The 12,087-nt window shown below is 56.7% G+C and overlaps 1 protein-coding gene across 1 annotated transcript in view; it reads left to right on the top strand.

Moving 5' to 3' along the window:
* Nucleotides 1-11,708, top strand: part of JADE2 (jade family PHD finger 2) — a 57,523-nt gene extending 45,815 nt beyond the window's left edge. Inside the window, 3 exon segments of the mRNA XM_006166854.2 lie at nucleotides 2,702-2,819; nucleotides 5,008-5,136; nucleotides 7,053-11,708. Of these exon segments, the coding sequence (XP_006166916.1) occupies nucleotides 2,702-2,819; nucleotides 5,008-5,136; nucleotides 7,053-7,867 (1,062 nt within the window). The 3' untranslated portion in view covers nucleotides 7,868-11,708.
* Nucleotides 11,709-12,087: the final 379 nt, after the last annotated feature.

The raw sequence follows: 12,087 nt of genomic DNA, 5'->3' as shown, positions 1-12,087 counted from the left end.
CTTTCCCCCTGCCCCTCTCTGATCAAATTTTAAAAAAAATAATAACAAAAGGAATGAAAAAAATAAATATTTCTTTAAAAAAAAAAAAAGGAATCTTTACGAATGGTTTTCTAGGGCCGTCCTAACAAACAACCACTAACTAGATGGTGTTAACAGAAATTAGTTCTCACATTTCTGGATGCCAGCAGTTCAAAATGAAGTTGTCAGCAGGGTTGAGCCCTCAGAGGTTGAGGGAGGATCTGTTCATGCCCCTCTCTTTGCCTCTCGTGGCCAGAAATCCTTGGCATTCTTTGGCTTGTAGACACGTCGCTCCAGCCCCTGCCTCTGCTGCCACCGGGGTTTTTCCTATGTCTGTGTCCTTATGTCCTTACATGGCCATTAGGACACTGCTCATACTGGTCAGGGGCCCATCCTAATCAAGGATCTAAAGACCTTTACAAAGACCCTCTTTCTAGGGTCCAGCAGATGGTGTAATGTTACATCGCTGGATTTCCACATAGTCCACCACAGTTCGAGTCCCAGACCTGATAGCTTAAAACTCATGCTGGGCGCATGTGCGTGCAAGCCCAAAATCTCAAGAGGAGAATGGAGGAGAAGGAATTGCGTGGTCATCCCCCTGGGGGGCGATTTCTCACTCTTCTGTCTCTCTGTCTTTCTCTGTCTCTCTGGCGAGTGCATGTGCTATATAGCAAAAATCTCTAAAACAAACAAAACAGACTCTCTTTGCAAATGAGGTCACATTCTAACGTTCCCATTGTACATTGTCCCCCCGTTGGGGGATACTGATCAACAATTAGAGGACGTTTCGAGAAGGCTGCTCTGAGGTAGCAGATGGGTCAGAATGGCCTCTGGTCCTTGTGACAGGGACATGGAGGTGGCTGATGGGAAGAAGTCACAGGAAAGACAGAGGGAGACTCCTGGGTCTTAGCAGTAGCCCTCTGCCAGAACCCCTCCATCTATCCTTGGCCTTTGCTAACTTGCCTGTCCTTGCGGCTTCTGTGACACTCCAGGCACAAGGCCTGGCTCTGCCTCAGGGTACCCTCCTGGCCTCGCTCTGGACTCCGTGCTCCCAGGCTGTGCCCCTTTGTTCAGGAAGCCTTGCTCCCTCCCCAAGTCTGGATCGGGGTGGCCCTGCCAGGACTTGACCCCCACCTCTCTGCCGTGGTGGGTGAGAAGAGACCCTGTTGACACTGCTCACTGCTGAGCCCAGGGCCCACACAGCACAGGTTCACAGAGCCGCAGCCAGTGTCTCGGAGCATGTGGGAAAGGGTGATCCTGAGGAGGAGGTCGGGGATTTGGGAGGAAGTCGGCTGTGCGAGCAGACTAGAGTGAGGGCTCAGAGGCTGGGGCCAAGCATTTGCAGTCCAGGGATGCCCCTTGAGGTGCTGGTCCTGGGGATGCTTGGCAGTGCCCGGAGTGAGGGCTTGTGGGGACGGTGTGGGCTGGGGATGCATGCCAGCCTGGAGTGCCATGGAGAGGCCACACGGCCCATCCTGAGATTGGAGCCAGCCTTCTTCAGGGATATCTGTCACGACAAGGCTCAGGGAACGGGGAGGACGCTCGGCAGAGAGGTCTGCTCGTGCCTACCTGTGGGCAGGAGAAATGGCGGTTGTGCCAGCAGGCAGGGTTGTGGACCCAGAGGTCACCCCAGGCAGCTTAAGGACATGAAAACTGAACTCGGCCTTGAAGACGGAACCCAGTTGGAGACGGCATTACGAGCCTCAGCTGGCAAGACCCTGGCAGAGGGACCCAGGATTCAAGCTCACAGCTCTGGCCAGCTGTCCCTGCTGCCAGAGGCTCCATCCTGAGCCGAAGAAGATGCCAGACCAAGGAGCCATCTCGGGCCAGTGGGCCTGGTCTTGGTCCCAGAGGGTGACCTACTCTTGGAGCTGGGGTCAGGTGGAGTGGCGAGGCAGCAACATGGGCCCTCCTCGGGCCACCTCCAAGGCCCCGAGAGCCCGCTCCAGCTGGCGTTGGAGTCAGAGTGGCCTCTGTCCTTTTCCCTGAGGTGGTCTGTCACTGTGGCTGAGTGAATGTGCCGTGAGGCTGTGGGAGCCCTGGCTGGAGCAGCCGGAGCCTGGCTCAGGTCCCAGTGCAACAGGTGGGCGCAGGTTAACCACAGGCCAGCACAAGTGGGTAAGGGCCACCTGTCTGCTTAGTGCTGTTCTGGAACTCTCTAGACCTCTCACCCCAGGGCCGTCTGTGGCTCAGGACAAGTGTTGGACGTTGCCACGGTGCTTATATTGGAAGAGTTTCTTTGCTGGGAAAGACAGACCTTGGACAGGAGGCAGCGGGATGGACTGTGACCTAGCAAGATCCTGATGAGCTACGGGCACCGTGGACCTAGAGGAGAGCAGCTGTGTTGGAAAGGCCTTGGGAGGCCATGAGGCTGGCTTGGCCAGGAAGCGGAGGCCCAGAGGAGGATGGCGGAGTTGCCAGGCTGAGCTAGCTGGAGGTTCTCCCTGCCTGCTCTGACGTAGCCGGGGCCATAGCCCAAGGCTGTGCTTGGATCAGAGACGTGCAGCACAGAGCTGAGGATGCACCCAGGGTCTCAGAGGTGGCTTCCAGATGGCCTGGCAGTGTAGGTAGCGGTGGTACCCCCACCCTGGGCACTGCCTTCACAGAGACGAGGCCCCCAGAGCTGCGAGGTCTGGGCAGTTGCTCATGAGTAAGGTGGAAAATCTCTCTTGTGTCTCCTCAGGTTAGAAATCTGTGCTACATGGTGACAAGGCGCGAGAGAACGAAACACGCCATCTGCAAGCTCCAGGAGCAGATATTCCACCTGCAGATGAAACTTATTGAACAGGATCTGTGTCGAGGTAGGCGCCTTCCTTACCGCCAGCTCCTCCTGTGTGTGGTCTCATGGGACTGAGTCCCAAGGAGGGTGTGTCCTTCGGGACCTGGGGGGGCATGCACGTGGGACTGGTGGCCACTGGCCCTTGTCCCTTCCCTCTGTGCAGTTAGCAGGCCCAGGTCAGGCCTGCCCGCAGGGCGCTCTCTGCGTCACTGGGCCACAGCAATGTGGGAGCAGAAAGCATGTGAATAGGCTCGTACCAGAAGTCCCAGTGGCTCTGTGCCAGCGTGGAGGCAGGAAGGCCCAGAAGCCAGTGACTTCCCCAAGTGCCGGTGTGCCTCGGAGTGGATTCTGAAGAGGGTAGCTGGGGGCTGCCCAAGAAAGGGGGCCAGGCCTGTGTGTTCTCTCTGACCCTGTCTGGCAGAATTCAGGCCCTGAGCGAGCAGTGGTTTTGTCTCTGTCTTGTCTTACTCTCTTGCCATCCCGTGCACTAAGCAGATCTGGAAATCAGAAGCCCCAGAAGCTCTGACATGATCTCCTCTGTTCCTTGTGGATATTACCAGACATGGGGCCCTTCCTGGAGCATCTGCACATTAAGGGTCAAAAACTCTTGTTCCTAGGTTGAATTCACGTGCAGCAGGAGTAGCTGGATGGGAGAGGTTACAAGCCAGGGGCTGCCAAAGCTCGTTCAGCCTCGGGTCAGGCTGGTCCTGGAGTGGCAAGGCAGGGCCACGTCTGGGCTACCATTGGAGCAAATGATTGAGGACTTGGTACCGATCCCTGCCTGAGAGCTGAGCTGCCTCAGTGTGCTTCGTGATCACATCGCACGGTGGCCCAAGATCCTGGCTGCGCCAAGTGCCCGTGCTGGGTCAGGGCAGGTCTGGGCCATACAGCGTGCTCCCACAGACACGGTGCTGGTCTTCATTCTCACAGCCTGGACAGAGACAGGGAAGTGGTGGCCCAGGGGCCACAGCCAGTGCCTGCGCAGGGACCAGGGATGGCTTCAGGGAGCTATCAGGGATGGCTTCCCCGAAGTGGTGATGCTGGAGCAACATCTCAGGCTGCCCAGCGCCTCGCAGCAGTCACACACCCAGCTGCAGGAGGATTCCTTAGAAGGCGGCCACAGCCCAGGAAGCAGAGTGGCAAGGAAGAGCAGTGCCCTCAGGCCCAGGATTCCAGAAACACCACCCAGAACCCAGAGGGTCCACGTGCTCACAGTGAGCCGGGCGTGTTGGCAGCACCCGGCCCCGAGTGGCAGCAGCAGGCAGCTGTGTGCGGAGCAGGCATCTGGAGAGAAGACGGGTGTGGCCCCGCCTGAAGCAGATCCCCTCGCTGTCCTGCCGCTGGCCCTGAGAATGCAACAGGGACTATAAGCATATCACCCGGGCCTGTGTGGCCCAGGGCTGGAGGCCTCCCTGTGGAGGTGAGATGCGGGTGGAACTGGTGATGCACAGGACATGGGAATGGCTTATTTAAAGATTAGAGGCCAGAGTGTGTCTTCGTAGAGAAACTGGAAAATCTGACTTGGCTGCAATGTGGCAGGAGGAGGGCCCCTAAAGTAAGGCTGAGGGGTAACCAGGTCAGACGGGCCAGGTCTGGCGGCTTGGAGAAAGAGCTCAGGCTATCCTGAGGACAGCGGGGATCTCAGAGCTCCCCTCTAGTGTCGGGCATCGGTCCCTGAAGCCCGGCCTGGGGTTACACAGAAGTAACAGCAGAGCTAGGAAGGCTCCCTCCGCCGGGGCCACACCCTGCTCTCCAACTTGTGTGGTCCTGGACTGAAAGGATATGCGGGCCAACTGTGCACCCCAAATCTCCCATCTATTGCCTGACCTCCTAAGCTGACTGAGAGACTGAGGCAGGAGACTTGCTTGTAGGAGCTGACCGTGCTGACAGGGCTGGAGCCTAAGTCGCTTGACCCCTCAGACAGTGTGCTTTTTCACCCTCGTGTCCAGCTCCTCGGCCTGGCATTCAAGGCCCCTCCCTGTCCAAACTCACCTCCAGACATCCCTCCCACCCACCAGACTCTCTCAAGGCCTGTCGGTCCTTTGAGGTGCGCCAGCTGTCCTCTGACACCCAACTCTGACCTGGTGCTGCAGAGGGTGAGCTCTGTCTGGCTGACTCAGGACTCCTGGGCTGCCACGCGGCATTCTCGGTCCTGACCATGGCCACTCGGGGTAACCGTCTCCCTCCTCCTCTCGCTTTCCCTGGCACAGAGCGGTCTGGGAGGAGAGCAAAGGGCAAGAAGAGCGACTCGAAGAGGAAAGGCCGTGAGGGTCCCAAGGGCAGCCCCGAGAAGAAAGAGAAAGTGAAGGCGGGGCCCGACTCAGTCCTGGGGCAGCTGGGTGAGTGAGGGGCCATGGCAGCCCAGCAGACAGAGCGGGGTCACTGCTCAACCCATGCTGGACTGCGGGAACCTGAGGCCCAAGAGGTGTGACCAGGCCCTTGCTCAGGAGACTGGTCTCAGCCTCCGCCCTCCCAAGGAATTCCCTTCTGTAGACCTGGTGTAGGCCAGGCCGGCCAGCTCTGAACTGCCCACTCGTTATCCTTGCCAGGGTTCTGGGCACTAGGTTTACCCAGAGGCCCCAAGGCCAGTCCCATGCTGGGAGAGGAGGATCCACCAGAATCTGCCCAAATAGTCCCTTCTCGGAGCCACCCAGCGAGACCCAGAGGGGCAGCAGCACCCCCTCTTTAGTGTCTCAGGCCTCCTTTCTGCCCCACTGGGCAGGAAGCTCAGAGACCCAGCTTCAGGCTTGGGCTCCAACTCCCAGCGTGTCACCTGCTTCCCCAAGTATTCTTGCGGGGTAGGGAGGCCAGGACTGGAGTCCAGTTTGAGACCTCACCTCTAGCACAAAAGCCCCAGGTCATGTTTTATGTCCCTCGGTCTCAAGAAGAGACAACTTGGTTGTCTGTGGGACCCATCTTCTCCCAATACTTCAGTAAGGCAGGGAGGGCCCAAAGCTCAAGCTGGCCCTGGCAGAGGGACTCTGTCCCCAGAGAGACCATGCTGACTCCCTGTCCACATCTTTGCGTTGAAGTGCTAGGAGGCAGTGTGGAAACACAGCGCCCCCTGGTGGTCTAAGGGCGTTTTTCTGTATTTCTCCTTTTTCTTTCTTTTTCTTTTTTTTTGGCGAGATTTTTGCTACAGGGCGCGTGTGCTCCCCAGAAAGACAGAGACAGAAAGACAGAAAGCGAGAAATCACCCCCCTGGGGGATGGCCACATCGCAATCCCTTCTCCTTTTGGGATCTTGAGCACACACGCACACACACCCGGCGTGAGTTTAAGCCACCGGATCTGGGACTCAAGCCGTAGTCGACTACATGGGAGTCCAGCGATGTAGCCATTACGCCATCTGCTGGTCCCTATTTCTTCTTTCTTATCCCAGCAGAATGGAGGGTGGGGGCAGGACCAGCTTCCTGGATGGGCCCCTGTGCTCAGCACAGTGCTCTGATGTTGCTGCCTTGAAGTTCTTAATGAGATTTTTTTTAAAGAATTATTTTATTTTATTTTATTTATTCATTTATTTATTTTCATTTGACCAGAGAGAGAGAGAGAGAGAAGGAAAGTCGAAAAGCAAGCCACCAGGTCCGGGACTCAAACCTTGGTCAGCCATATGGGAGTGTCCAGTGCCTCAACCACCACACCACTTACTGGTCCCCTTTTATTTTTATTTATTTTTTTATAGCTTAATGAGATTTAAATGAGGAGCCCACATATTTATAGGGTATTCCACTCCACAAATTAAGAAGCCCATCCTGGGGACCAGCAGATGGCGTAATGGTTATGTCACTGGACTCCCATGTAGTCGGCCGCATTTCTAGTCCTGGACCTGGTGGCTTGAAACTCACACCAGGTGCATGCACGTATGTACCTAAAATCTCGAGAGGAGAATGGAGGAATAATGATTGCAGCATTGCCATCCGCCCCCCGGGGGTGGGGGTGATCTTGCTTTCTGTCTCTGGTGAGTGCACATGCTCCCCTATAGCAAAAATCTCTCTCATTTTTTTTTTTTTTTTAAAAAAAAGAAAGGAAGAAAAAGCAGCCCGTCCTGGGGGCAGACATCTTTCTGGAAGAAGGGTAGATAGTGCGGTCCCTACTCTGGTGAGGATAGCAGGAAGGATGGACAAAACAAGACAGCTTCCCAGGGTCTAGCACAGAGCGGGGGGTGCCCTCTTGCGTGCTGGGGGAGTCAGAGGGGCTGCCAGAACAAGGGGGGACACCTGCTGACAACTCACCTGCCTCCTCTCTCCTCTCGCCAGGCCTGTCCACCCCCTTCCCCATCGATGGCACCTTCTTCAACAGCTGGCTGGCACAGTCCGTGCAGATCACGGCCGAGAACATGGCCATGAGCGAGTGGTCACTGAACAATGGGCACCACGAGGACCCTGCTCCAGGGCTGCTGTCGGAGGAGCTGCTGCAGGACGAGGAGACGCTGCTCAGCTTCATGAGGGACCCCTCGCTGCGGCCCGGTGACCCCGCCAGGAAGGCCCGTGGCCGCACCCGCCTGCCTGCCAAGAAGAAACCGCCTCCACTACAAGATGGGCCGGCCTCACGGACAACTCCAGACAGACCCCCCAAGAAGCCCTGGGGCCAGGATGCAGGCAGCGGCAAAGGGGGACAAGGGCCCCCCACCAGGAAGCCCCCACGGCGGACATCTCCTCATTTACCGTCCAGCCCTACAGCTGGGGACTGTCCCATCCCAGCGGCCCCTGACAGCCCCCCACCGCTAGCCCCTGAGACCCCAAACGAAGCAGCCCCAATGGCTGCCGACTCGAATGTCCAAGTGCCTGGCCCTGCAGCGAGCCCCAAGCCCTTGGGCCGGCTCCGGCCACCCCGTGAGAGCAAAGTAACCCGGAGGTCGCCGGGCTCCAGGCCTGATGCCGGGACAGTACCGCCTTCTGCTGTGGCCGAGAGGCCCAAGGTCAGCCTGCATTTTGACACAGAGACTGACGGCTACTTCTCTGATGGGGAGATGAGCGATTCAGATGTAGAGGCGGAGGACAGCGGGGTACAGAGGGGCCCCCGGGAAGCAGGGACTGAGGAGGTGGTTCGCATGGGGGTACTGGCCTCCTAACTCAGCCCCGCCCCTGCCCTGGGCCCTGCCCTGGTTCCCCCTTCCCCCCACGAGGCCTCAGCCCAGTCACAACTGCCATTTCCAATTTTGCTGAGTGTCCCAGACCCTCGCCCCTGCCACTCTGTTGTGGTTTTATTTTTAATATCGAGAGCGTTTTTGAATTCCACACTGTTGTCTTTCCTCTGTGCTGGCCTAGGACATTAGGATTCCTTCCACGGCGCTGGCCACCGGGACCATGCCAGTCCCGTGCACCACCCCTGCCCCGGCCCACGATCTCGCTGGGCTCCTGGCTAGATGTAGGCAAGGTGAAGTCGAGCTCAGGACTCGCGCCGCTGCCACTGGGTGATACAGACTGTCGTTCGGGCATTATTTCATGGCGCATGGGCCAGCCCAGGGCCTACGCCGCCTTGCCCCCATCCCATGGGGGTATATCCATTTGGGGGGTCCTGCTGCACTCCACTGATCCCCAAGGATGTGTATAAGCGATAGGCAGCCAGAGTCTGTCTGCTCACTGTCACAAGCACAATGAGTTTATATCGGAAAGCACTGAGGTGGGGCAGAGGGCCCACTGGTTCCAGGGGACCCAAAAGCTGTTCCTGGCCAGCCCACATCTTCTGAGGCCTGCCCGCCCACCCGCCACCCACCCTCCCTTGCCGCTCTACCCCTGCCAGCGCCCAGCCCAGCATCTCTGGGAAGGAGTTCCCAGAATCCTTCTTGAGCTGTGCCATTTACTCAGGGGACTCCCAGACAGCCAGCCACCGGCGCAGGTGGAGGGCTGCGAGGGGGGCCAGTGCCCAGACGGGGGCGTGGGGCTCAGACCACCCACTACAGAGAATCTCTGGGGCTCCAACTTCCTTCCTTCGGGGCCAGTCTCGGCTGAAATCTGGTCACGCCTTGACCGGGCGGACCAGACCAGACCGTTTGCCTTTCCAAGTTTCCTAGTCCTGCTAAGAGTAAGCTTCTTCCTCGGTTTCCTTTTGGAAACGCCTCCTTCCAACAAGCAGTGGGATCCCGGGGCCCGGGGCGGGCCAGTGTTGCGTCTTGCTGAATGTTCCTGTTCCCCTGTCCCTCAGAGCCTTAAGGCCCCTTCCCAGCCCTGCCCTTTCCCCGCCACCACCTCAGTCCTGCCCTACCCTCCAGGTCCCAGGTAGTTGCTCTGAAGAGTTTCAGTAGAGTGGCCCCAGGGTGATAGCTCAGGGAACAAAAATGGAATTCAGTGAAAACATTTTTTTTTCTTTTATGGAATTACTCCTGGGTCACTTCCGCCACTGGTAAAGCCAGAACTTCTCCAACAAGAACCTTGCAAAAGTCCAGTGAATCAGTCGAATCATTCTATGGATGCCAAAGAATATTTTGACCATAATACAGCACAGCCTGGACCTGACAACTTGTCGCTTGGACTTTTTTTTAAATGGAGTTCTTTAGCAACAAAGTCTAGAAACATCGCCCGCACCCAAGGAAACAAGCCCAGGCTCTTGGAAGAGAATGCTTTTCTGCTGCTGAACTGTACCTGGGTATTGGATTTCAGAACCTGGGCTGGGCCCACTGTGAGCTTTCCTAAACTCCGAGACTTGCAGAGGGGAAAATGCAGTGAAACCAGCATGGAAAAATCTCTCTACCATCTGGTTCCCCTCACGCAAATACACAGAGCAAATAAGTGGGATGGGGACCATCCAACTCGGCTGGCACCCTCCCCCAACTCCAAAACTATCAAGGTACGACAGTGGCATTGTCATCGACACTCGATTTCATGTGAATTTGAGCAAAACAGGAAACCAAGATAATGACTAAGTTCAGAGAATTGGACAAATTTGTCTAGTCCGAGTGGACTCAGAGCGGGTAGGCTTCACGGCTTCTGGGCGTTGGGATGGCATGAGCTACCACGTAGAGTTTAGTCTGCCTGCCTGCCGCGGTAGTAGTGACCTGTGCGGTCCCAACCCGTCTCTGTTTACTGCCTTTGAACAGACCTTCTTCCTTCCCCCGCCTCAGGTCACCTCGGGTCTCCACCTTGTCTGTGCTGGATTGCCCGGTCTGACCCTGCAGGAAGCAAAAGGGTGAGCTTAAAGAACAACCAAACCCTGCAGGGGGTCGGGGGGCAGCCAAGTTCAGGGTCCAGCAGTCTCAGCACTGACCCTCTTACCCCTTTGAGCCATCCTGGGGCTGGGGCCGGGGCTGGGGCTGGCAGAGAATTAGCAGGAGAGAGCCGTGAGGCTTGCCCCGGGCGGGCTCAGCTCTGTAGCTGGGGCCTGGGCTGGGCAGGAGGGTGGGGTGGCCAGCGTTCTTCAGGAGCCTGTGCTCAGGTTGGCCTCCAGACCTGGCCCCTCTTCTCCATTGGCTGTTGCTTTGGACTGGACTGTCCTGGGGGCCTAAGTCCTGCAGAGCACAAATGTCTGCTGGGCTGGCTAGGGTCCCCTTCACTCCCTAGCCCTAAAGCAGTCTTCACCAAGCAGCTGCCTCCACCTCCAGGCTGTCCACTGGCCACAAGGAGGAGGACAATGATGGCAGTCCCCACCTGCCCAGCGTGGCCTTTTCCCCATCAGCCACAGCCCCTTCATGCTTTGCGGCCTATGTCCATGGTGTAGAGGGCTGTGCTACCCGGAGAGGAGTCAGGGCCTTTTTCCAGGCTGCGGGGTGGAGGCAGATCGCTCTCTGGACCACTCCCACCCACTCACTGCTCCCCTCAGGGAGGAAGAAGCTGCTCTGTAATGTCCTGGCTGTTGTCCCCCATTCTCGCCCATCCTGGCCGCTCACCACCCCATTCCCTCCCATCACATGACAGGATAATGTGCAAGGAAAGTATTTTTATGTATCATAAATGTATTTTGAGACAAATAAGGAAAAGAACGAATGCTCATGTATCTGGTTAAAGGAGCTCTGACTTGCTGACAGTGTGTGAGCATTTGCAAAGTAAGGGCCTCCTCTTCCTCGGAGAAGCCACCCAGGTTTCCAGACACAGTGTTGGGCTGTGGGGAGGGCTGGTGGTGTGTGCACCTGCCAGGGCACGTCTCGCGTGTCCTCACGCATGCACGTCTGTGAGTGGTGTGTGGACAACACTGGGAGTTGCTGGGGCAGTTCCTAGGAATCAAGCAGCCCCATTCTAACACGCACCCGCAGCAACTGGACTTGGCATTTCTTTGCTCACTGCCAGATGTGACCAACCTCTGCCCACGCCCAATGCTCTGCAGAGCGATCTGGATCCCTGTCGCAAGGCCCTTGGGGAGGCCACTCTCCCATGCCCCTGACCCGGCTGGCCACATTGGCCAAAGAGCCAGGGCTGGAGTCTGGGACTTCGGTTGTTCTTTAAGGCACTTCCTGCCACCTTCTCCTCAGATGCACAAACACTGTGCTCCATATTGGTGTGGGGGGCGGTGGGAGGGTGATATGAATGTCACAGGAGGAGACACCTTCTGTCTTTGTTTCAAAGAAAGTGATGTGCCATTTGTTAATATACAAGAGAAATATTGAAAATATATTGAAAAGAGCAATTTTAAATTATTTTTGGCTTATGTTGCAATATTTATTTTCTTGTATTAGAAGAGATTCCTTTGTAGAGAAAAAATGTATTTTTCATTAACGCAAAGACCTATTTCTCCTTTTTGTACATTGTCCATGTTCGCAACCCTTAACGAGCAATAGAATGTATGGTCGCCTCGGTGTGGCCAGTGCCCGCTGTGCCCTGCATGACTCTGTGTTGCCGCTGCTGCATAGCTCCTGGCCCCATCCTGTCCTGCTCACTCATGGGGCTTCCAGACCCCGGTCCCCTCAGGGCCTGTGTCTTAAAGAGCCCTTTGCACTCCTCGTGTGTTGGCAATCGCAGTTAATAAAGCAATGTTTTCTGTGCTGGCTGGTGTGAGGCTCCATTGCATTGGGTGGGGTAGGGGACCCTGGGGTGCTGTGCATACCCCCAACAGTCGATTCTGCAAAACAGCAAGAGTTCCCTGAGTTTCCCAAGGGACCTGCTGGTACCTCCTGGGGAACCAGGGTGGGTGGGCTCAGTCGGTATCACTTGATGCTCATGTGTTAAACCGTGGAGTTCAGGGGACGAGGGATATACCCAGTCGCACCTCTAGTAAGTAGTAAGGTTCCTCACCAGAGAAGGACCAGTCCAGGCTCAGTGGTGCCACGGCAGTGCCACTGCTTGGGAGGCTGGAAGCTGCATGGCAGTTCCGAGTTCATTTATGGACCAGCCTGAACATTCAGGTTGTGCATGCCTGAACCCC

This window comes from Tupaia chinensis, unplaced genomic scaffold (assembly GCF_000334495.1).
Source record: "Tupaia chinensis unplaced genomic scaffold, TupChi_1.0 Scaffold144346_1, whole genome shotgun sequence".
Classification (NCBI taxonomy): Eukaryota; Metazoa; Chordata; class Mammalia; order Scandentia; family Tupaiidae; genus Tupaia; species Tupaia belangeri.
The sequence above is the reverse complement of the archived record's forward strand: the minus strand, read 5'-3'. Positions and strand labels throughout refer to the sequence as shown.